The sequence below is a fragment of the Bombus vosnesenskii genome, unplaced genomic scaffold (genome assembly GCF_011952255.1).
Source record: "Bombus vosnesenskii isolate JDL3184/JDL3185 unplaced genomic scaffold, Bvos_JDL3184-5_v1.1 scf7180000013431, whole genome shotgun sequence".
NCBI lineage: Eukaryota > Metazoa > Arthropoda > Insecta > Hymenoptera > Apidae > Bombus > Bombus vosnesenskii.
The window spans coordinates 1,330,346-1,355,169 of NW_022883046.1; the positions used below are offsets into that span (position 1 = coordinate 1,330,346).

A 24,824-nucleotide genomic window follows, 5' to 3' on the forward strand; every position below is an offset into this window, starting at 1 on the left:
TGTCGTATTATAATTTATAAAACTTCGTCCGTTTAATATTTCAGTTGCATAAAATATTTAACGGTAAATACCGAAAACTCAATTACAATGGAATGCTTAAAATAATGCTATTAAAGTAACTATAACTCATAGAATTTTATCTTTATCATTATAGTAAATAAGAGTTTACTATATACATGTAAATTTATTATCAAAATATATTCTTTTTGTGGAATCATTAAATTTTTACCGCTGTAAACATACTTAAATGTATTATACGCATTCTTGTTATTCACCTATCTTTTTTTGCAAATACAGTATGTTTCTTCATGTAACATATCATTTCCTCCATTGACAGTAATTTTGATCTCTACATGCCTTGTCAATTTTTTAGTCTTTGAATTTTGTTGCTTGTCTTATTTGGTGTTTGAGATTTCAATAATAATGAATTTCACATGCAAAGGCCTGCATACACTAAGATATCATGCATTTCAAATTCATTAAAAGTCGATTATAAGCAGACATCTTTCCAAGAAGTCTGACATTTTATTAGAAATAGACGAACCAAAGTGCATCTTCATCTCAGATCTGATCAATACCACGTTACTTGTTTCACGTGGAATTTATTCTGACCTATGGCTTAGATGTCTCTTTCACCTGTTCCACGGGTTTTGTGTCTTCAGCCAAAAGAGCATTTAAGTCTACATCTTGAAAACTTACAGAATGTTGGCTAGAACCTAAAATTATAAGCATAACACATACATTAAAAACTATAAAAAGATATTACGATTACATGATCATAATGTAAATCTGTATACCTGCATGTGCAAGGAAAAGGTCTTTCAAAAATCCTAATTCTTTTGTAAGCATCTTAATTTTTTCCTCAAGTAATTCATTCTCTGTTTTTAACTGATTTACACGTTCTAACGTTTGTTGTGTACGTAATTTACTTTTAACTCTAGAACGCTTTACAGCCTAAAAAAGTATTAGAATATTAAATAAATATATAAATGTTTTCAATATAGTTTCTAGAAAATAATTAATTGCTTTCATTTACTTGATTATTTCTGTCTCTGCGCCGTCGATAATCTTCATCATCTTCTTCTTCAGAAATTTGTCTTTTTTTCTTATTTCCAGATGTGTTATTTTCTTTATTTTTGGGTGCCATCTACAATTCATTTTAAAAGATATATTCAATTTAAAAACTTTCATGAATGCTACTTTTAAGTGCTTTAAATATATTGTTAAATTTGTAAATAAAATATCGCGTTGTTACTTATTCAATTACTTTTTGTTAAATATTTAAGTAGTAAGCTCAAATAATATATGTATATAATGTATTTATGTACAATCATAAATCCATAACAGACAATACGTCACATCATGTAAGTTAGGGTCAGTGTTTTCAGAACATATAGTCTATTTTAAACGATTAGAGTACGTAAGTACTTACTCTAAGGCAAACTCATATGACGAAAGATGTCGCGTTACGTACATGTGAAATTTTACTTACTTTTTATATTCCATACAAATACTCTAAATTCTTGATTTCGTATCACCATAAAAGCTGCACAATTGAGACTTTTGTTGCTAATAATTTATCATGCGTGTCACGGTAAAACACAGTTTCGATACGTCATGTTGATGATGCAATGCTACTTAAAAGAAGCTTACAGGCACGAAAGGAACACAGACTGCCCTCTATCGGTACATTTCTATGCTAAATATAATAGTTTTGAAAAAATGTAACCTCCTTCATCGATTATCTTTTATTATTAAAAATTTTGCATATGTCGTGGCTGCATTTTACTTTACTTTTATAACAATTAATATATACATAGGTTTTCATCTTCCTTATTATTATTATATTTTTTCTTACTATTATTATTTTTTTCTTATTATTATTATTTTCTCTTATTATTATTATTCATTCACTCTCAGAACCACTTTCACCACTGCCACTACCGGATTCGCTATCACTACCACTAGCTGATCGAGATCGAGATGGAGATCTCGACTTCGATCTAGATTTTGAACTTGATGGTGAACCAGACCGAGATTTAGCTGGAGATCCAGATCGAGATTTAGTTGGAGATCCAGAACGAGATTTAGCCGGTGATCCGGATCGTGACCTTGAAGGTGACTTTGATTGGGATCTTGATTTAGAAGAGTTTCTGGATTGAGGAGTACCAGATCTTGACCTGGACTTACTGTGCGACCTAGGAGACTGGGATTCAGAAGGTGAACGCGAAACAGATCTAGACTTTGATGGTGATGCCGAACGAGATTTTGATCTAGAACGAGATTTCGAACGAGAGCGGGATTTTTTACTAGATGCTCGGGATGATGCTTTTGATGATGCTCGGGAAGATGCTCTTGACGATGCTCTAGATTCGGCTTCATTTTCAGAACCTTCTAAAATAACAATAGATCATAAAATTATTTTAAAAATATGCATAATATATAGCTAATAGAATTTTATGTAATATTAACGACCTCTATCTTCTACTTTCTCAGCTTCTTGTTGAGGTTCTTCCTCTTCCTCTTCCTCCTCCTCTTCTTCATCTTCATCTTCTTCTCCTGGTGGTTCCAACTGTTTCTCCCTATACCTTTGCATTTTGAATTCATTAGCATTAAGTGGTCGGTGTCTTACTATTAATCTTGTGTTATTTGGTTGTTGTCCAACTTTTTGACGACGTTTACTAAGTCGTACTCTCGTTTCCAATTCATTATAATACACCTACATAACACAGATAGATAATGATAAAATACATACATCTCACATAATTAATGTAAAACATACATTTTAATGTAATTTTAATATAAAACATACCCCATCTTGTCTTATGACAAGGAAATAATTTTCCTCGTATCCTTTTGAAGCTTTACTCTTGACATTCCAATTATATTCTCTAGCCATCTTATACTCGTACTCATCATCATCTGCATAGTCAATACCAGCTGCAAAATCTCTTCTACGTTTTTCTAATGTCTCTTCTAAAGGTAAGAAGTATGCCACAAATTGTTCACCGCTTTCATCCATTACACCCCTAAAATAATAACTCTGTTATAATATTTTGTAAAATGTTATAACTCAAGTATTGGCTACAGTTTACTGTACTAATGAACTAAAAAAAAGTATGAATTTACCGAATCATAGCTTGCGACATTTCTTCAATTTGAGCTGGCACAGAACGTCCAGTTGGTGCTGGATCTGAATCAAATATAACTTGTGCGCAAGGATATTTCCATAGCTGAAAAAGATTCATTGAAAAATAATAAAAGAATTAAAATACATACTTATATCCTATAAAAGTATTTAAAATACCTTGAAATCTGGAAATACTGGCAAAATTTCTACAGGTACTACATTTGGCTTACTGTAGTGTCTTTCAATGGACTTTTTATTGTCTTCAAATGTTTTCTCTATTGCTTTTATTTGACTTTCACGATCCATATATAATGTTTCTTCCTATAAATGCAAATATAACACAATTTTATGCATGTGAGGAAAATTTTAGTACAAATAAAATATATAAATATCAAGACTCACTTTGAAATTTTTCTTAATACTATAACCAACTTTAGCTTCAACTTTATCCACAGTTTGTGGTTGAAATCTAGTTTGTTCTGTAGAAATGTATTCAGTACGTCGAAGCCAAGACACACTTCTAGCATGATGTCTAGATCTTTTAGAATCTTGTGGAGTAAGAACATCTTCCTCCAAAAGTTTTTCGTCAGCAGGATCTAATTGAGCATTCACATCTCCAGCATATGTATCTTTATTTATAAGATCAATCTCTACACCTAAATCATGTTCTGTCAATACTTCATATTTATAATTACGTTCCAGTGAAGTTGGATTATATTGAATAAACCTACGAATATTAATTAATTATACATTATTTAAACTACTAGTGACATTTAAATATCTGATCTTACCGAGTGGATGCAAAAGGATATGTAATAAATTTAGGATCAAATGGTATATCAGGCAATGTATTGCAATATTTAACTCTACATATTAACTCAGATCTGAAATAAAAATAACAAAAGAGTATAAAATATCACTGTTATAAAAACCACAGGTTATAATCAAATCTCTTACCTTTTCTCTGCTGGTCTAGTCGTACGTTTGTCTCGTTCAGCTGTATTACCATTAGTTTGAATTGTAGGAGCCATATTATATTAGCAAACGACATTTAACAGATTTTAGACATTACAAAACTCCTAATTCCGAAACGCGAACTACACTTTGTGTACTAAAAACAGTTTATCCGACGCCACGTAGTTATACCTCATACTAGATAGGAAATGAGTACTTATGCCTGTATTTCTAGTTTCACAATACACGTGCTGCACCATGCGGCTAAGTGCTGAGTTTAATCGAGATCAGCACATATAAACACCTATAAAACTAGGGCTGTTTGACTGGAACTTAGTATACATAAGAACCTATGTATTTAACACTTTGTTGACCGGCAATTTTACTGAGAATTTATTTCATGTCACCGGCTATTATTTCGTAATTGGATGTGGAAGTAAAACAATATAGATAAACTTTAATAAATTTTATTTATTATTCAACTTTTACTATTTCTTTTTCGTATGATAAGCAGTGTAACAATTACCTACGTGTAATGGTACACACAACAGCTTTTGCAAATATATCTAGTTTCGTTGCATTTTCCTTTTGAAGAGCACACCTCTACACGCTCTAGTCAGATTTGTTTTTCTGCCAGTGACTATTTTTTCTATGATGTGGTCTCTTAGTTGTCCGGAACGCTAGGGGTAATGCCCCCCCTACCGCCAAAGTCAGGGAATTGTTAAAATTGGCTGGAACAAGAGGGCGCAGGAAGGGGATGCAACGGAAGATAATTCATAAGAGGTTCCTGGAGCGCTCCTGTCATACGAGTAGGATGGTCATCGTGGAGTTTTAGTCGGTAAGAGTCCGACACTACTCTGCTGTTACCGATTATTAGCAGCAGCGGAGTGTCCATGAGGATTTCTCCACGTGCAAAAAAAAGAGCTACTTCCAATAGAAATTTTTTGTATCTTGTTTTATTTTCTGGCAGATGGGTACAGTACATTTTATATGCATTGAACAAGGTACAGTTTATCAGAAAAAATGCTAATATTTTGGACCACTTTAAAGATTTTCGTAAAATACTATTGTTCGCCAAATACTGATCTGCACGATCTACCCCTTTCATGTGCTTATTGTATTGTAATATGCACGTAGGGTTAATGATATTTTGACGGCTTAATATCAGATTCACTATTTTCTCGTACAGTATCATCTTCCAAGTCACCACAATTTGATTCACAATCACTCGGACAATCAGATAAAACATCCGCATATAATTCATTGAAAGATTCTTCATTGATACGTTCCGTCATCGCTGAAATTTCTTTTACAACGAAGGACACAACTTGACGAGTCTTATAAGCGAGAGACACAACTTGAGATATTGTTACGACACTCAACTAACTAGCAACCAGTCAGGCACAACTAATCGGTTGATATCGTGAGCCTTGAACGTTATTAGCGTCCAAGGTGGAGGATTATAATAAATGTACAGAGCGAGGTTTAGGTCACCTTATTTATTCCACTCAATACTCTGAATACAACTGTCTTTAAGTTCACTGGGTTCCACTTAATACTCTGAATACAACTGTCATTAGTTCACTGGCTATCCTGTTAAATATAATGGTCACTGACTGAATACGGTTATATGTTGATTCTTAGAATACTGGTGCAAGAGTGACTCTTGGTGATGTTGCTGTCGTAGAGGAAAGTTCGTGGTGGATGTGCCTCAAGTCTGTTCCTAATTGATCATTGGGTAAAGACGTATGTTTGAGGATGGGCTGGCCGCTTTCATGAAGGTTCGCGCGCAGGTGACCTTACACTTGGCGGGAAAACCCGCGTTTCCGGTCTTTCTGAGATGTACCATAAAATAAGGAAGTTACGTGCCTTATGGGTTTTTCTGTGGGATCCTAAAGTACCTTGACTGTACAATAGGCTCACTGTTTATGATGGGTCCGCACTAGGGTAGCGTAGACCCTTAACGGTCGTCCTCTCCGAGGATCGCATCTGGTTCACATAAAGCGTCGCAGTAATTATCAGGCGGCCACTCAAAATCCCGAACAGGTATGCTGACCAACAATTGCACTGTATGACTGCACTCCAACAGCGCACTGAGAAAACGACGTTGATGCGAAAACAAAGCGCATCACGAGTTTACTCGTGGCCGGTCGGCAACGTTTGGGTATGAAAACACAAGTTAACTCGTGACCGGTCAACAATGTGTTAAGCTTAAAATTAGGGATCTGCACTGTTTGATTGCTTACTAACATAGATAAGAACGTATTTAATTTCATGCTAGAAAAACCTATTTAATTGCACAGTTTTACGGAAAAGTTCATATCTACTATTCTATCTAAGATAAACAAGTATAAGAATGACAGTCGCGCGATGATGAAACTAATTGTAAGTTAGCTAAAAAAGAGAAATGTACTATCTACTATATTTTTGAACGATGACACATATAAAGCAGGGTTGGAAATAGTACAAAGACATGAAGGACCGGAGGGCGGTCACCTGTTCCTGCGAGCAGGTAGTGCTCCGGAAAAAGACAGCCGATCTAGAAAGGGAGCGCAGCTCTCATGGAGAGGTGGAGGACACGGACGCCGTGGCCGATAGGTCCTAGGCGCTGGGGATAAGGGCCAGCGCCGCGGAGCTGCCACCTGTCTGATTGGGAACCCCTTTCCCAAAGTCCGGGATGGCCATCGTAGAGATTTTAACCGGTAAAAATTAAGCGCTACCCCTGCGTTCTTTGAGGAAAGAACCTACCTATAAAGATTCCTTCCATGTAAAAAAAAGGCTAAAAGTATCAAACTTTAAGAACGCAAAACTTTTGAACCAATGGTTTTCTAGATTAGAAACCTATATATGTCGTCTCTATTTATCTCTATTTATATGAGTACTATCAAAAAGACATGTATAACATTTTACAACAATAAATGACCTCATATGCAAACACCATCGTACTAAGGAAAAAGAATATGTGATTTTATACTACGATGACAAAATATTCATGCCAATACAATTAACGTACCAAGTGCCATGGATTAATGTTAAATCTAAATGAATGGTGTATCGAGAAATATTAAAATTATTGCATCATTCCAGTAATCCATAATCGTTTGAAAGGGAATATTCTCTTTTCTTCGCCAAAAAAAATATAGTAAACGATTAATTTCTCTTGCTTAGGTAACTTACAATTGCTTTCATTATTACGCGATTTTATCATTCTCATGCTTGTCCATCTTGGATAGAAAAATAATCTTGGATAACCGTACAATTAAATAGGCTCTTGTAGCATGGTATTCAATAAGTTCTTGTGTATGCCAAGGTACAACCAAACAGGGCAGATCCCTAATTTTATAGGTTCTTGTATATACTAGCGTCAGTTAAACTCAGCACTTGACCGCATGGTGCAGCACTAGTTCGGGAACAACCAAAAGCGTGAGCGCTCTCATTTTCTCTCTGCTCATAATCATAATACATATTCAAATTCGGAAAGCGATTCTTTTTTGATTTCAGAAATATTTAAAAAGTAGACTATTTAAATATTTATATATACATAATATCTAACAACTATATTTATCATGTAACATAATTATGTATATTATCATTATACATGTATTATATATATGTATTTCATTTATCATACCAGATTATTAGTTTCATTCACCAAATTTTTGAAATACCATTTTGATTTTGGTGATTCTATAAAACATAATAAAATGCATATTTTTATGTCGAAAGTATAAAAGGTACCATACATAGTATAAATTTCAGGATTTTGCTAATTTTAGTACGCAGGCGTTTATTCAACCGAAGTATTGATTTAAATGCGCAATATCATATAACGATAGTCCCATTTAGAAATGCGAACACTGCTGTTTGTAACTTGACATAGTGCTATTACGAAGAACGTATTGTTCTAGAATCTGTCACGCTGAGAGAAAAGGTGTATAACAAAAAGGAGATTAGAAAACATGGTTGGACCAAATATTTCTTTGTGACTAACCGTTCCAGAAGGTGGAACATCCTCTGTACAGGGTACATCTTTTAGGACACCTTCAGAACACGAACGTGTAAATCCGGAACTCGCAACGTTTTGCAAAGTAAGCTTTGATTAAAGTTTTTTCATATAAACCATATCGCACATGCAATAATGGAAGAATTGGAACTTTGTGGAATATAAAAAAATAATGTGATACATATTAAAGGCTTAAAAAAAAATTAAAACTTTAAATTATATTTTTAAATTGTAATTTTTAAAATTCCAAATTTAAATTTAAGTGTTTTGATTGGAATTATACATTTTTTCATTTTATATAATAAATTGAACATTTTTAAATTTTAAATTCTATTTAATAATAAAAATTAATGTTAATTTTAGGTATATCCTGTGAGCCCTGTAACAGGGCCAGGTGCAGCGAGATCCGTATGGGAATTAAGTCCAGATCCCGACATGGTCGGGCATCTACCAAATACTCCAATTTCTAACATTACTCATCACAGTCATGAATCACCTAAAGGCACTGAATTAAGATCTAGAAATGGCCCTGATGATAATATTTATGCCGATGAAACTGCACCAGGTCAAACTCCATCTGATGAAACAAAACAAATATTTGAACTTCTTAGAGCTGGGTATCTGCAGTACACACTATTAGTTTTATAAATATAATGTTATTTGTGCGAATAAATGCAAGGATGATCAAAATAAATAAAAAGTTCTTTTAGTGAGATTGGGGCAGTCGATGAATTGGTAGAAAAAAATGGTTTAAGTGTATTAAGTGCAAGAGACGAATGGGGATATACTCCTGCCCACTGGGCTGCTCTGGATGGAAATATTGAAGTAAGCTTTTGTAAATTAATTTTATTCAAAAAGAATAAATTTCTTTTTCTTTAACTACTATATTTATTGTCATATTACAGGTAATGAGATATTTAATAGAACGAAATGGACCAGTTGATCTTTCTTGTCTTGGAACTCAAGGACCAAGACCGATACATTGGGCTTGTCGAAAAGGTCATAGTGCAATAGTTCAGCTATTGTTAAAGGTATTAAAATGAAATAAACAGTTTCATAGCTTATTATTTATTTATCTACATTTAAATTGTTTTCATTTGATTTCAGGCTGGAGTTGCTGTTAATGCAGCGGATTTTAAAGGTTTAACACCACTCATGACTGCTTGTATGTTTGGAAAATTTGCAACAGCAGCATTTTTGTTAGGATCTGGTGCACTAGGACATTTAACAGATATAAATGGAGATACTGCACTTCATTGGGCTGCATATAAAGGTCATGCAGAATTAATAAGATTACTTATGTATAGTGGAGTAGATTTGCAAAAACCAGATTACTTTGGATCCACTCCACTACACTTAGCGTGCCTTTCTAGAAATGTCAGTTGTGTAAAAATATTATGTGAAAAAAGCAAGATTGAACTAGAACCTCGTGATAAAAATGGTAAAACACCATTACAATTGGCAAAAAGTCACAGACATTCAGAAATTGTAAGAATACTACAAGCTGAACAGAAACGGCGAGCTAGATGGATTCCGCCGATTAACGAACTGTGGTTTGTAATTTCCTTTTGTAAAGTGTTTTGCAGAAAATGTTATCAATTGAGATATTTATTCTTGCTTCTCCTTTAAGGGCATTATTATTTGGTGGAGCTGGAAACAGTAAAGGTCCTATATTATTATTTATGATATCCGTCCTTTTATGGGGATATCCAATGTATTTATTAAAATGTATTCCATTAACATGGAATCTTTTACGTGGCAGTCACTATTGTTTTATTTATTGGAACATTGTTATGTGGATCTCATGGATTGTAGCAAACAGAAGAGATCCTGGTTATGTACCCCAGAATAGTGAAACCTATTATAGAGCAATTAAACAAGTATTCTATAATTCTATGATATATTATAAAATATTATATAGCCACTTTACATAAAACGATTTTTATTTTCAGATTCCATATTTTGATAAATGGAAAAAAAGAAATGTTGTATTGTCACATTTGTGTCATAGCTGTAGGTGTTTTAGGCCTTTAAGAGCTAAGCATTGCAGAATCTGCAACAGATGTGTTACATATTTTGATCATCACTGCCCGTTTATATATAACTGTGTAGGTTTGAGAAACAGGTAATGTCTAATACAATTTATATTTAATCATAGAAAATTATAATTCAATATTTTCTATAATTAACCCATTAATTATTATTACAGAATGTGGTTCTTTCTTTTTGTTATGTGTGTAGCAATAAATTGTTCATTCACTATTTATTTTGCTTGCTATTGTATGGCAATTGAAGGAATCCAATTATTATATGTATTGGGTGTACTAGAAGCATTAGTATTCTGTGGGCTTGGATGGATTTTGACATGTACTTCAGTAAATATCAAAATTTATTCTGTTTTAACATCGAATGTCATACATAGTATCTATATTTGTAACGATTTCTTTTCTTTATACAGGTCTTACATGCGTGTATGAATTTAACAACAAATGAAATGTTTAATTATAAACGGTACTCGTATTTACGAGACAAAAAAGGAAGATATTTGAATCCCTTTAGTAGAGGTCCTGTTCTCAACTTTATAGAATTCTTTTTATGTCCTCCAAATCATCAAACAAATGACCCACAAAACTACCAGATACTTTCAGAAGATATTATGTAAATAATGATAAATTGCAATTACTATATTTCAGTAATACTACACCTCTAAGAAATTGAAAATGTTATTAACTAAGCAATTAACATTATGTCAACTGTCACATATGTACCTACACATAATCTCGATGATTATTGCTTTTAATATTATAGCTTTTTACTCATGATATTAAATAAGAAATGATTCAATAAATAATTTATTAATTTATATTTATGAATTTTTTATACCTTAAACACTACATTTTCTCTCTAAATAAAGTTTCGTCACGATTGGAATAATTTAACTAAAAATTTATTAAAGGAATCATATATAATATTATATTTTTATCCTCTTATGATCATTAGATAAAAAAGATGGGATATATTATCATGTAAATATAAATTTGATATATACAAATAATTTTGAAAATGTTATATGTATATAATTTGTACATGTGAAATGTATCTTTGGTAAAATATACTGCATTTTTGTACCTAATTAAAATATCAGTTTTGGTTTACATAATTAAAAATTTATGTATATAATTAAAAGTATTGTGTTGAAACAGTATTAATAAAAAATGCTAAGAATTAATTGTATGTATAAAAATTATAGTTTAGGATAGCTTATCATAGCTTGTTATAGCTTATAATTAGTTTTCTCTTTGACATATAAATATTTAAGCATTACCTTGCCAATATATCTTATGTTAAATTATTATAACAATTATTGAACATATATAAGACGAAATTCTTATTTTAATTCATAACAAAAATCATAATTTGATGGAGGATCGGGAATAGCAGGCGGATCTTGGGGAATATCAATTCCTTCCGTATCTAAAAGTCTTAGTTTAATGTCCATGGATAATAATGTCTCCAAATCATTTTCCGCCTCTTTACTGGTCATTCTACTACCTATAAATAAAACATGCTCTTTTTGGATTTGAAGAAATGTCAGTTAAAGGCGAGAATAACATTACAACATACCAAGTAAAGCATTAATGCCATCTGTCCAATAATCAAAAACTTGTTCATCAGGAGCAACGAAATCTAGGCTTGAGACTTCTACAGAATCTAAAATTAAAGAAAAAGCTAACTGATGCGTAGTTTTCCGTCGCTGCAAATCCTTCATATGGGGACAATCTCTACCAGTCAGTAAAGCACGAATTTCAACAACAGCTAATTTTGTAGGAAGTTCATCTATTGTTGGTACTGATTTTTCATCACAGTCACCATAATGGAATACTTTATGATTTGGTGAAAGTCGAACGTACCAGAACTTATCCTTTATTCTCTATATACATTATAATGTTCGTTAAAGCAACAAAAATATCGTTTGATTTAATATTTTATGAAATATATGACGACCAATACCTGTCCTCTAGCGCTATATTTCATAAATCTGGTGCCTTCTACTAAGAATCCTAAGCGTTGTTGTTGAATAAGTTCTAAGATTTCAGGTGTAATTTGTTCTCTGAGCTCAACTATGGGTCTTGCATGACTTTCCCACTCTTCCCTGCTAGTCCTTTCTTGTTGCCATAAATTAGTAATTGTCGAATATGTTAATTGTTGTAATTTATTTTTGAATTTATCCAATGCTGTAGGTTTACACTGAAGTGCTCTAGTAATTTGTTCTCTGACAACAGAAAATACTTTTACAAAATCTTCAGTGGTGGCTCTCATTTCTTTCCAAGTCTTATTTAAAAGGACTATGCATACACAATAGAACTCTTCAAATGGATGATCATGTGTAAAAAACATAGGATGATATGATTGTCCCTGTTCACTAGGTGCTTCTCCAATACGTAAAACCTAATCAAATCCAATGGAGAATTTAATTTATTTTAAGGGCTTATGTTAAGTTTTATGTAAGTACTTACTTCACAAAGTAATTTGACAAGCTCCACACTTGTTCTACCAAAAGGACATTCATGTTCATCTGCTCTGCAAGAGTTTTCTAAAACAACTTTAGTATAAGCTTCAGTATGATTACGTGCAAAATAAACCATACAGTCTAAAGCAAGCATGCCGGGTGGAGTTTCAGTAAAATCAAGAGCAGGATTAATATCATATTTGAAACCCAATTTTTTATAATCCTTAGCAAAAAGACCCTGTTTTCTAGCAGTAATATCTCCACCTACAGCTCCTTCGGTATCAAAAGCAATTCTTCGAAGTTCTTTAATCTTATCATGTGCATCTTGATCTTGTGGATCCATTTTTGTCATCATACGCTGTTCCCACAAACTTAACATAAGTGTTTGAAGTACATATAATTGGTGTGCCATTTCTGCACCAACCTATAATTAAATTTGATTGTATCATAAATTTATATGCATATACGGAGTACATGTAAAAAGGTCTTAATAAACGTGAATCCAAAAGCCACTAGTTTTGGAGTTACAAGATGTTAAGTGTATAAACCAATTGCTTTGTCAAATGAGTTAATACAACAAATTGAAAACTACTGTCAAGAAATAAGAGAAATGCTAGAAATCTTTTAACATATGCATGTTCCTATGAGAAGATGTGGCAAAGTGAATGTTGAAATGAATGGGAGACATATGAAACATATGCTGTAAATGTCTTACTGACAAAAACACCTTCTAACTTTAGAAACTAATGATTTTTGAACTGTTGTTTATTAAGATTTCTTTTTACTTGTTTTGATGAGTACTATATGTTCCTAAAGTATTTCTCTAACTTTTTGTACATCCTGTATAGTATGAAAAAAAGAAAGATTTTATACCTGACCAGTAGATTGTATGATATTCGTCAAAAATACATTTCTAACTTGTTTAGATTGAAGAGTTGCAGCAACAGCTCTACGTTTAGATAAATCAGCCTTAAGAAATAAGGCATTTATTAGAGCTATTGCATTTTGTTGTATTTGTGGACGAGCACTTTGTAAATGCATCACTAGATTAGGAAATGTAACTTCTTTTTCAACTTGTCCATATTTTCCTGATGAATTTAATACTATATTTTCAAGAATGCTAAGTGAAGCTTCAATAATACTAGTATCTTGAATTACAGCTTGATTGTTCACATAGCTTGCTACTTTATTAATAAAAGGTGTCTCTAGTATATCCCATGAAACAATTCCATGATCCATTAGCTCCACAAATGATTGAAGTGAATATGCAAGTGCATTTCCCTTATACTTTTCGCCTTCCACCTATGTATATTATAAATTATAATAAAGTATAAAATAATATAACTAAACTAAAGAAACAAATTTGTAATACCTGTGATATAATTAAAGCTAATCCTTGCTTGTTAATAAATTCTAATGCAAATGTCATATCTGTGCTAAGAGTGCTCAATTTTTGCAAAGCAGTAATTTTTTCTTCCATAGTCCCATTATTGAGCTTGGTTAGAATATCACAGGCTGTTTTAGAGGGGGAAAATTCCAATCTCAAAATACTACCATTTTTTACTTCATTACGATTTTTTTCTGTGATATAATTTTGATTGTTACTCTCCGAAAATTGTAATGAATATGATTCAGGATCAGAAAGACCCCACCCATTACACAATTCCTAATAAAAATAAAATATATAATTCTCATTTTACATAAGCCTTTATCTTATATACACTTAATTTTAGGCAAATTTTCTTAAAAAATATCAATAAAAACGTATACTAACAAAATTTCTATGTATGTTATATATAATAAATTATTAATTTTTAATTTGTAAGTACCTGAATAATAGCAGTAAGTGGATGTTTTTGATTAAATTCAATAAGTTGTGGTACTTGTTCCGTCATCTGAACAGCGATTTTTACGATATTTGTATCTTTCTGGACCGGCATTTTTATTGTTTGTGTATACATGAAGGACCAACGAAATCAGGAACACGTTTGACGTATCTCTTGTCATAATAACGTAACGGCCATCATGATAGTTTTATACTAAATCGCAAGGCGTCTGTCGGTCTCTCTCGTTCGCCCCACCATAAATCAAACGTATGTATATTCTATTTCTTAATGATTGGTGTCAGATTTTCTGCGCAAGTCTGGATATAATAAAGAAAGGTTTATGACGGAGAACAGAGAGGAGAGATTTTGTATTTCTAACAATAGTGAGATATTGAATTGAAGGAATTTTAATAAAGTTTAGCATTAATGTAAAAATTTTCTAATCTTTATTTTTCTACATGCATTATTCGCATTGCATGATTTTACAAAATATCCTCTTTTTTTATATTTACTCAAATTCAAAAATTCATGTACAATGTATTAAGATTAGTTACATAATAATTACATTTAACATGCAAATATAGCTTATAAGGTACAATGAATTATTTGCATTGCTAATTGTATTTTACAAAGCATAATGCAAAAGTTATTTGCTTTGTGCAATTCCCTAAGTTAGTTTTTTAACCTATGTAAATCTAACTAATCTATGTAATCTATGTAAATCTTTTATCACATGTATAACCTACATAATAATTATTAACAATTAATCAGTTTTTTGTCATTGTTCTATTAATCGGTACGAAGTTAAAAACAGCAAGAAGACATTAGAAAATATTTTACACTGAAACTCAAAGTTTCCAGTCCCATGGAATACATAATACACCATCACTCATAACAGAGTAATAATGTGTCACCCAAAGCATAACACCTTTCAATAAAGGAGCTAGAATGCTTTTATGCAATAATAGGCGTTCACAGCATTGTATCATCAAATCAGGAGTTATACTGTCATCCTTATTTAAAACAGTCAACCCCAATTCCTGGACTGTTTTGTCATGTAGTTCACGTTCTACATATTTTATGCTGCAAAAAGCAATATTTAGAATAATGAACTAATTTTTTATGCTAGATTACCACACGACCTTACTTATTGTAATGATGTAATCTTTTAGTGGCTTCTTCTAAATTATCAGTAATAAAGTTTACTAAAAGGAAACTTGGACATGAAGATGGAACTATAAACTGTCCAGTAGGAGAGAGCATTAAAGGACCTGCTTCACTGAAAATAAAATTTAATTTACTCACACTTCTTACGTATACCCTAAATTTACATTATATTGTACTTACAAATAAATTAAGTCACTATTAAATATATATACTTATAAATGAACTGAAAGAAAATATATATTAGACGTTAAATAGGTAGACGTAAGTAATACTAACGCTTCAATTACGATTTCATAAGTAGATAAATCGGCTGGCCACATTTTCGGATAATTTCGTCGTCCTCGATAATCCGAGAGGGTTGTTGTAAGTTGTCGAAGTTGACGTTCATACTGGCTAACCATTACTTTTGGCATGAATTTCCTGCACATATAGAGTACCCTGAGCCTTACCGTCACTCAATTAATGTGTTGTATTACGCACCGTCGACCAACTTTAATGTCAAGAAGCACTTGTGAAACTGCCTTTTCGAAAGCTGGTAATCTAAATAATACCACATCATACTTCTGAATGTTCTTGATTAACTGTTAAAATAAATATTGATTTAGCAAAGTGAAATGTATTATAAATGTTATATAAATTTAATAATTTATTCTTACATCAAGCCAATTGTGTCTAACTTCACCTGAATTTAACATAACATTTCCCTCTACACTTATGCCAGTATCATTAGCAAAGACAAGTGTCCTATTTTTGAGTACTTCCATTGGTTCAGGATGATGTTCAGCTAATGCCTTAAAAGCTAATAAACATCCCCTGTAATGAGCTATATTCCATCCACAGTCCCATATAATATTTTTCAAACCTAATTCAGAACATAATATCTTTTCTAACTTTTGTACTTCTTCTCTCATTGGTCTACATGCTTCTAACTTCACATGTACTTCATTAATGTGTTTATCTAAATATGCCCTATAAAATCATAATTAGCTTTAAGTTTTTATTATTTTAGTTACATAAATAAAAGATTAAAATAGACTTACTTAAGAGTATCAGGTTCTGAATTAATTTTTCTTTTCATTAAAATAGATGCATAAATAGGATCATCTTCTAGTTCTGAGAAATCTATATCTTCCCCAGCTCCTTTTCTTTGCCAATATCTTGACTTGTACTTTGTACTATCTGGTGGCTTTTGTTCTTCAATTTGATCTACAAACGTTGTTGGCAAATCACATGTCTTTAAGATAGAAAGTATAGTTTGTCTTAAATCCTTTTCTTTCAACTGTATCTGTACCAAAGTAAATTTTCCAGACTTGAGTTCCTTTTCATTTTTTGAGCGTAAATAAAATGGTAAAGTGGTAGGTCTTATTGGTCTTTGTTGTTGTAAACTTTCTATAATAGAACTTAGTTGTTTTAAAGAATTTTCATTTACTGTCTGAAACATTTAAAAAAACAAAAATATTATATATTTAATACATTACCATTTTTAGTAGAAATTGAAAATTTTCATATAGTGTAAAGAATTTATTTATACATAAGTATTTATACATGCATACACGTGTATGCAGTAATTATTGCACTTCCTTTGTTCTATAAATAATTCTAACTATAATCAAATGAACTGTGTTGCCGACGTATAAACGATTTTAAATCGCTTACCTTCAAAATTTACTTTTTATAAGTTGTTCAACTTATTATATTAAAATATACTCACTCTTTGCGTGGGATATTGTCCAAAAAGATCGGGGTGAACGGTAAAATAAAAAGGTCGCAGTGCAGTGGATATTTCACCCGTACTTAAAGCTCTTACTGCATTTTTCCTACAAAAACTATAAGATGATTGTTAAATCGACTAAAATACTAAAAAAAATGATACCATTTAATTATATTTTGATGAATTTAATCAAGTAAACTTGTTTACCATCTTCCTAATGCACAATACATTTTTGCAGTTTCCTATACTGTCATTACACGTCCATATCATGTAAACGTTACGAGCTGAAATACGATAAATATCGCATTTACTATCCATCAAATTTACTAAACGTTCTACATTTGATAGATACAAATAATGAAGCTGACGCACATTAGCCGTGGAATATAATTTTTCAGATGTATAATCTACATAAAACCTACTGACCTACACTTCTTTACACTTTACATAACTGTCTTTACATCGCATCAGTATGCAAACTCGATCAACATTGGACTTGAACCTCTTCTTTTTGTCTAACCAATGGTGGGATATATATATGTATGTACAGATATGTATATATATACATATATGTATATACGAGCTGTACGCGATCAGTAAAAATAAAAATAAAATGTTATATTTGATTGGTTAAATTATCATATACAATGCGCAATATAAACACCAGTTTTAATCAGTAAAATAAGTACTACCAGCTTAGAATGTCCTAGTTTATTTATATTTTGTTTCCATATGATGCATCGCATAGTTTTAACCAAAGAGTATCCCTACTCTTTGGTTTTAATAATACATCATTAACACTGATACCTTATGCCTTATGTCATATTTGTATTATGTACCAGCTGTTTTATGTCTATACACAAATAAGTAATGGTGAAAGGAGAACATTGGGATTAATGTAATACTATAATGCCACAGTATTCGGTTTTTATATCTGTGCTTAATCACAGGTGGTCAAGCAAATAACTTATATATGTATATATATATTTACGGTATTAAGTCTTTTGAGACTGTAAAACAATAATGTACTGAGGACATTGTCAATCGTTTCATAGACGTGGTTTATTAAACATGGTCACTGAAAGAATTTACATCTGTTAAATTCGATAACGTTTAAAGAAATTTACTTTATTATTATTTATCAACATGTAAATAATTAGTGCTTTAAATGTATATAAATTATCAAGAGAAAATTTGTTGAAACATTGTTGCTGCTTTGTATATAGTACTGTAAGTACAAAATATAAATATAATTATGTCTAATTAATGTTATATTCATTGCACATGATTATATTCATTCCAACTTTATGATAAAATTTATTTATTTATGTTATCATATTATATATAGTATATCACAATATTTATAATTTTGTAAATGTTGTAACAATGTAATAATTTTTTAAATATTTTTAGTTTCACCATGTCATATTCTATAAACAGAAGACCTTTGCTAGGAGGTGTATCAGACAGTGAATTTGAAGATGATTTAGAAACTGAAGCTGATGATCCAAACATTTCTGTTCCAGATGAAAAACCATTCCTAAATCAATATGAACCGAGTGATAAGTAAAAACTGTTTAAAATAATTTAATTCATTATTATGAATACATAATTTATTACTGTATGAATATGTACATATATATATTTAAAAATTTACATAATGTTGGAAATTATACTTTGCAGATATAATCTCGCATATATTGTTTTTTATGTACTTGGTATAAATACATTAATTCCTTGGAGCTTTTTTATCACAGCTGACGATTATTGGTTGTATAAATTTCGAGAGATACAGAAAAATTCTACAAAAGGTATTAATTACACTCATATGGAAAATTTAGAAAAAAAAACTGATCTCCAAGTTAGTTTTACATCATATATAAGCGTAGCAAGTGCACTACCAAATACATTTTTTTTAATTGTAAATGCATTCATTAGTAAAAGGTAAGTAAAATAAAACTGTAATTATATAATAAGAAAGAATTAGTGCAATATATAAATTAAAAGAAATTTTAAACTATATAACTAACAACTAAACTATATAAACTATATAACAAAATATTAAAATAACAGAATTCCCTTAAGAGTAAGAATGGTGGGCTCTCAATGCACAATATTATTATTTTTTATTCTAACAACAATGTTTGTTAAAATAAATACGGACAAATGTAAGTTTAATAAAAAAATAATATTCAGAATAAAAATATATATTTTACATTTAAAGTAATATACTAACTTTGGTTTTAGGGCAGGGAACATTTTTAATAATTACTTTGATCACAGTGGCATGTGTCAATGGTATATCACCAGAATTTGAAGTATTATTGAATATTACAACATTTAAATTAGATAAAATAGTAACATTGTGTTCTTCTAGCTGCAAGTGCAATTTTTGGAGGGAGTTTAATGGGTATTGCTGGACGCTTTTCTCCAAAATATATAACAGCTATGTCAAGTGGGCAAGCTCTTGGAGGAATTATTACTGCTACAGCAGAAATATGTTCTCTTTGGATTGGTGCTAGTCCTGTACTTTCAGGTCTAGTTTATTTTATAATTGGAGATGTTATATTGTTCTTATCTTTGATTGCATATATAATTTTAGAAAAAGCAGTAAGTAATTTAGCATTCCATAATGATATTTATCATACAGGTGTTTTATAAGTGGCTTATGATAATAACAGACATATAACAAAATAATCTATTGCGAACTGAAGAGAAGACTTAAATTATAATGTCATATGGATATCATTTATTTTTTACCATAGGTATTCTTCAGACATCATATGGTAGAAAAATTGTCTGAAAATGTAGAAGCAGATTATTCAATAACCGGAGAAGTAACATTTTCGCAAGGCACTACAATATCTTATATGCGTATTATTAAAAGAATTTGGCATTATGGTATTAATGTATTTCTAGTATTTTTGATATCCTTTTCTGTATACCCAGCACTTACTGTGTTAGTGGAGAGTCAGTATAAAGGCAAAGGTTATGTATGGAATGGTAAGTCTTGCAATTGAATTTTATATAATTATAAAATTTTTATAGCTTTTTTATATGTTTTATAGATATCTATTTTGTACCTGTGGTGACCTACCTCATTTTTAGTTGTGGTGATTATACTGGAAGAATATTATCAGGTATTTTTCAATGGGTATGTATAAACGCTATTTGAAAATATATACTTTTTTGTTACTATAATAATATTTAAATTAATATTTTAGCCAAAAAATAAACCACGGCAAGTCGTATTTTTAAGTCTGATGAGAGTCATCTTTGTACCGGCTTTTATATTTTGTAATGCTCAGCCCCGACATCATCTTTCTGTTTATATTCATAATGATCTTTATTATATTTTAATGACTGTTGCATTTGCCATCAGTAATGGCTATCTATGTAATTTATCGTTTATTTTAACTCCTATGTAAGTTATTATATATACTAACTTAATAAATTTTTATTAGTTTGATACTAAGGATTTTTACATAGGGTTGTAGATTCTCAAGAGAAGGAAATTGCATGTATTATGATGGGAGCTTTCCTTGGTATAGGATTGATATCAGGTTCTGCACTCAGTTTGCTTATAGTTAAAGCTCTTTAATTGTACAATTTGTGTCTGAACCAAAGGAATATATAAATACTGCCCTCTATATTAAAATAAAACAGGACCACGAAACACAATATTGGATCAAATTAAATAATTTTATTTTATACTTTATGACAAAATTTATGAATGTAATGTTTGATATATCATAGTAAATTATTTTTGAAACTTCCTTTAAATATTTATATAGTAAAATTTGATCAGTTCATGAATATATAAAATGTTTTGTGTATAGTATGGAAATAATTGTGTGTGCCAAATTACATCTAATAGATCTCAAATGCTGATACATAAAGACTTAATTGATTGCATATATGGAAAGGTACAATTTTATTATACATTTAAATAATGTATTTTTAAGAAATCGTAGAATGCAATAAATTATGATATATCTTTCAACCTTTGTTGACTAACTAATTTGTCAAAAACTAATTTGTCAAAACTAGTTTGTCAAAACTAAAACTGTAACATAATATGATAATTTGTATTTAGCTATAAGTATTAATAATAAAAGAATATAGTTCAATTCATTGCTAATGTGTTATTAAACCTTTTAAACTAGATAGAATATTTAATTTAACAGAAAAAATTCCGTTATAGGAGGCGTGTCGTGCCCTGTGAATTATCGTTGATATATTATTGAATATATTACATAATATCTACTTTTTATGGATGTTTGTAACTACATTTATATTACATACAATTTGAAATATATTGATACTTATAATGCCTACATCTAAGATTTTCTTTTCTTTTTTACTTCTTTTGCAAGTACTTTATTTATTTGCAAGTATTTGGGTATATATATTAGTGCATATATAACTAAAACCTATAAGCTTTATTTATCATTTGCATTTAATTCACAGAAAAAAGCCTGCTCACTTATTGGAGCATGCATGTATCTCATGAAGGATGTTGTTTATCTTTACTTGTTAATGGAACAAAAACTACACCTGTAAGAGACTTTTTCTTAATCTTCCCATCCTTTGTTTTATCAACCTGTACTAAGACTTGATCTGAGTTCCTTGGACCCACTGGTAACACCAAACGTCCTCCAGGAGCTAGTTGATCAATTAACTGTGTAATAAATATTTTAATGATTATATAATATATTTCTGTATAATATTAAGTAATTAAGTTTTTTTCTTACAGCTTGAGGCATTTCTTTAGCAGCAGCTCCCACATGAATAGCATCATATGGTGCTTTTTCTGGATATCCTAATCTTCCATCTCCAACTAGAATATTATACATAAATATTAGAAAAATGTTGAATATTACATATCTTTATATGAAATATACAAATCCACATATTTATATAAAATTTAGAAAATAATTACCAACTAATTGAACACGACCGCTTTCAAGAAGTTCTGGGTTATCTCTCTGAATATTTTGCATAGCAAATGCTTTAAGTTCAGAAATATGTTCAATACCTATAGCTAATCCATTTGTTCCTAACATCATTGCCATACATGCTGTTAAATATCCAGAACCAGAACCAACATCTAATGCTCTAGCACCATCACACAGCTTATCTTCAAGTATTTCCAAAGCATATGCATGCTAAATAATTTTAATTTATCAATTTCATTGACATATTTTCTATATTATGCTTCTGTGTCTTGGTGCAAAAAGTGCCAATGTCATATTTTTTCAAAAATGACTTGAACTCAATATTGAATTTATAAGCAATTGTATATTCTATATAAAAACGACAATTTCAAGTTCTATCTGAAAATTCTACCTGGAAATAATTATAATGGCATTTGTATGTGCTGATGACAACATTTTTTATACAATAAACACTGTAAAAAAATACCAAAGTCACTATAAAAAACACAAATATCATGAGCTTTAATTCATTCTTTTTGTTGTTGCTGCGAAAGAAATTTGAAACAGCGGGAAGTATTATAAATAATGACATCGGCACTTGCACCAAATTACAGATTTAAATTCAATAGATATCTGTATACCATATGAGGAGCACTTATAGTTGCACCATAGCCAATATCCTGTGGAGAATCTATATATGCATAGCCAGAACAGGTATAATTTCCTCTATCTACAGAAGACATTGCTTCATAAACTCTGTCTGATTTGATTATTCTTGATGCTAAATCAAAAAGACATATGGTTTACATCTAACTTTTTTTTGGTAGTAAATGTAATTGCAAAGTTATATTTATATCACTTACATCTCAGATGTTGTATAAGATCATGATTGTTTTTTGCGTGAAATCTCCCAGACCAGGCCATTTCATATGCAAATTCAGAAAATAATAAACTTATCGCTATGAAAATAAAACACAATATATAAACGTTGAGATCGTAAATTATGATTTAATAAAATAACCGGCAAGTTATTGTTGCAGTTATTACAAAATTTATCAGAATTATCAATGCAATTAAATGTATATAGTAAATAAATAAATAAAAAAAATAAATTTTTACTGTTACACAATTATATATGTAATAACGTTAAATGACAAGTAAATTGAAACCGATTAATTCAATGTACATAGTTTGTTGTTGAAAATTGATACCAAATTTGAATTTAAGTTTCACGTAATGTAACCTTTATGTTGATTTTAGTAAACCTGTCTTGTAAAAATCTAGCCAAATAAAATTGCATCATTATTGCACATGGGCACATACCAAATACGAGAAACATATAGGATGAACGTAACATAAAAAATGAAGTGACATTAAATTATGCAATACAACAGAGATTGGAGTTTTACCAGCCTTCTTACCACTATTATGTCACTTCCAGTTTTACCGATTCATACCTGTTTTTACCACTTTCATGTCACATGCAATGTTATCGATTCTGTAGTATTGGCACAAAAAGTGAAACGAGGTACATTCGTCTGTGGCATTTTGTGACACGCCTATAAGAATTTAGACATGCACATTATTATACATACTACGATTGTACATTAAAAATTCAATATACATACGTATATATATCACTCTGTATATAATCAAGATGGATTCGAATTACTAACATAATTTTTCACAATAGGAAAGGAGTTTTAAACCGAGATTTTAAAAACAGATTTTCAGCTGAATTATATTAAAAGTGATTCTAATAATAAAATAATTATAAATCAATATGCTTTGCATAAATTATTTGATGAGGATAAAGAATTGATACTAATAAAAGCAATTTATTTTAATAGAAATGGTTAAAACCATTTGATACAAAGAATACAAAGGATTGAATATTTCATCCAAAAAAGCCTTGTACCGCTTTGTACATAGACTTATACAGATATACTGCGCCCTGCAAGAAAAATAATAATATAAACAATTATATTATACTGAAACAGCCTATATATAAGAACATTTCACAATTGAAAGATTGTATCTCAAACTCAATATCTGCGACAATAATTCTATTTTTATATAAGTATAACCAAAAAGACAGTTATTTTTATTTATATTCATAATGTTTCCTTTTTTACATATTTGCTTAGTGTATATTGTTTGTTAACGGAGTAGTTGTTACGCCGGGCGACTCTCTGCCTGGCCCAGGTCACACACCGCGGGCCAGACGGACACCAGATGTCCGCTCTTCCGTACGGCTTACCCTCAATAGCCTTAAGCACCCGTCATAAACCCGAGTCACTTGCCTGCTAAGGTCCTTCAGACCCAACAAATGTCTTTTCTAAATCAGTTTCCAAAGACTATTGTTTACTACGGCTTTTTTTTTTTTTTTTATTTATTTGTTGAAATTACAATCAATTCTCGCGTTGAGAATTTTCAGTAATTTCAGTAATTTTTCTGGCGTGGCGCAGTGACATGGCTGTTTATTTACAATAAGTTAATACTTATTATAGATAGGTATAATTTATAAGTATTATAAGTAAGTGCATATGCTTAATTTGGATAATTAAATGAATCTGACGTTTAGGT

General features: G+C 30.6%; 7 protein-coding genes across 16 annotated transcripts; 2 read left to right on the top strand and 5 right to left on the bottom strand.

Annotated features, from left to right (window-relative positions):
• Positions 1 to 280: 280 nt before the first annotated feature.
• LOC117238062 (CCAAT/enhancer-binding protein gamma) lies at positions 281 to 1,678 on the bottom strand. The gene is made up of 4 exons (XM_033502629.1): positions 1,493 to 1,678; positions 1,037 to 1,147; positions 798 to 954; positions 281 to 716 (listed from the first exon to the last, which is right to left on the bottom strand). The coding sequence occupies exons 2-4, from the start codon at positions 1,145 to 1,147 to the stop codon at positions 613 to 615; spliced, it is 372 nt and encodes a 123-aa protein (XP_033358520.1). The 5' UTR covers positions 1,493 to 1,678; the 3' UTR covers positions 281 to 612.
• A 182-nt stretch (positions 1,679 to 1,860) lies between these two features.
• LOC117238054 (RNA polymerase II-associated factor 1 homolog) lies at positions 1,861 to 4,309 on the bottom strand. 2 transcript variants are annotated; one of them, XM_033502609.1, is made up of 8 exons: positions 4,088 to 4,309; positions 3,922 to 4,014; positions 3,533 to 3,857; positions 3,308 to 3,451; positions 3,130 to 3,233; positions 2,813 to 3,029; positions 2,476 to 2,719; positions 1,861 to 2,391 (listed from the first exon to the last, which is right to left on the bottom strand). In XM_033502609.1, the coding sequence occupies exons 1-8, from the start codon at positions 4,159 to 4,161 to the stop codon at positions 1,907 to 1,909; spliced, it is 1,686 nt and encodes a 561-aa protein (XP_033358500.1). In that variant the 5' UTR covers positions 4,162 to 4,309; the 3' UTR covers positions 1,861 to 1,906. The 2 variants fall into 2 exon arrangements, with proteins under 2 accessions (XP_033358500.1, XP_033358499.1); XM_033502608.1 differs by having other exon boundaries at positions 1,863 to 2,394; positions 4,088 to 4,307.
• A 3,120-nt stretch (positions 4,310 to 7,429) lies between these two features.
• Positions 7,430 to 10,952, top strand: LOC117238055 (probable protein S-acyltransferase 23). Of its 3 annotated transcripts, none has more exons than XM_033502612.1 (10): positions 7,430 to 7,507; positions 7,993 to 8,172; positions 8,451 to 8,704; positions 8,789 to 8,912; positions 8,993 to 9,118; positions 9,195 to 9,640; positions 9,718 to 9,967; positions 10,040 to 10,212; positions 10,297 to 10,462; positions 10,546 to 10,952. In XM_033502612.1, exons 3-10 carry the CDS (start codon positions 8,523 to 8,525, stop codon positions 10,747 to 10,749), a joined length of 1,671 nt encoding a protein of 556 aa, XP_033358503.1. In that variant the 5' UTR covers positions 7,430 to 7,507; positions 7,993 to 8,172; positions 8,451 to 8,522; the 3' UTR covers positions 10,750 to 10,952. The 3 variants fall into 3 exon arrangements, with proteins under 3 accessions (XP_033358503.1, XP_033358502.1, XP_033358504.1); XM_033502611.1 differs by lacking the exon at positions 7,430 to 7,507 and adding an exon at positions 7,523 to 7,598; XM_033502613.1 differs by lacking the exon at positions 7,430 to 7,507 and having other exon boundaries at positions 7,870 to 8,172; positions 8,798 to 8,912.
• Positions 10,953 to 11,012: 60 nt separating this feature from the next.
• On the bottom strand, positions 11,013 to 14,683 carry LOC117238051 (engulfment and cell motility protein 1). Its single transcript, XM_033502603.1, has 7 exons — positions 14,427 to 14,683; positions 13,970 to 14,263; positions 13,471 to 13,899; positions 12,605 to 13,021; positions 12,099 to 12,536; positions 11,712 to 12,018; positions 11,013 to 11,639 (listed from the first exon to the last, which is right to left on the bottom strand). Exons 1-7 carry the CDS (start codon positions 14,556 to 14,558, stop codon positions 11,476 to 11,478), a joined length of 2,181 nt encoding a protein of 726 aa, XP_033358494.1. The 5' UTR covers positions 14,559 to 14,683; the 3' UTR covers positions 11,013 to 11,475.
• A 257-nt stretch (positions 14,684 to 14,940) lies between these two features.
• On the bottom strand, positions 14,941 to 17,667 carry LOC117238056 (T-cell activation inhibitor, mitochondrial-like). 3 transcript variants are annotated; one of them, XM_033502616.1, is made up of 8 exons: positions 17,509 to 17,667; positions 17,302 to 17,416; positions 16,631 to 17,022; positions 16,247 to 16,559; positions 16,071 to 16,171; positions 15,867 to 16,010; positions 15,571 to 15,702; positions 14,941 to 15,506 (listed from the first exon to the last, which is right to left on the bottom strand). In XM_033502616.1, the coding sequence occupies exons 1-8, from the start codon at positions 17,529 to 17,531 to the stop codon at positions 15,272 to 15,274; spliced, it is 1,455 nt and encodes a 484-aa protein (XP_033358507.1). In that variant the 5' UTR covers positions 17,532 to 17,667; the 3' UTR covers positions 14,941 to 15,271. The 3 variants fall into 3 exon arrangements, with proteins under 3 accessions (XP_033358507.1, XP_033358506.1, XP_033358505.1); XM_033502615.1 differs by having other exon boundaries at positions 15,191 to 15,506; positions 15,867 to 16,028; positions 17,302 to 17,407; positions 17,509 to 17,647; XM_033502614.1 differs by having other exon boundaries at positions 15,191 to 15,506; positions 15,867 to 16,028; positions 17,509 to 17,585.
• Positions 17,668 to 18,714: 1,047 nt separating this feature from the next.
• LOC117238057 (equilibrative nucleoside transporter 3) lies at positions 18,715 to 21,086 on the top strand. The gene is made up of 9 exons (XM_033502617.1): positions 18,715 to 18,867; positions 18,985 to 19,245; positions 19,375 to 19,469; positions 19,549 to 19,599; positions 19,679 to 19,911; positions 20,067 to 20,304; positions 20,370 to 20,455; positions 20,526 to 20,725; positions 20,791 to 21,086. Exons 1-9 carry the CDS (start codon positions 18,722 to 18,724, stop codon positions 20,900 to 20,902), a joined length of 1,422 nt encoding a protein of 473 aa, XP_033358508.1. The 5' UTR covers positions 18,715 to 18,721; the 3' UTR covers positions 20,903 to 21,086.
• Positions 21,087 to 21,724: 638 nt separating this feature from the next.
• Positions 21,725 to 23,831, bottom strand: LOC117238060 (protein-L-isoaspartate(D-aspartate) O-methyltransferase-like). Of its 5 annotated transcripts, none has more exons than XM_033502621.1 (6): positions 23,696 to 23,831; positions 23,102 to 23,197; positions 22,880 to 23,019; positions 22,244 to 22,469; positions 22,056 to 22,141; positions 21,725 to 21,982 (listed from the first exon to the last, which is right to left on the bottom strand). In XM_033502621.1, exons 1-6 carry the CDS (start codon positions 23,712 to 23,714, stop codon positions 21,809 to 21,811), a joined length of 741 nt encoding a protein of 246 aa, XP_033358512.1. In that variant the 5' UTR covers positions 23,715 to 23,831; the 3' UTR covers positions 21,725 to 21,808. The 5 variants fall into 5 exon arrangements, with proteins under 5 accessions (XP_033358512.1, XP_033358516.1, XP_033358511.1 ...); XM_033502625.1 differs by having other exon boundaries at positions 22,340 to 22,469; positions 23,562 to 23,701; XM_033502620.1 differs by having other exon boundaries at positions 23,562 to 23,701.
• Positions 23,832 to 24,824: the final 993 nt, after the last annotated feature.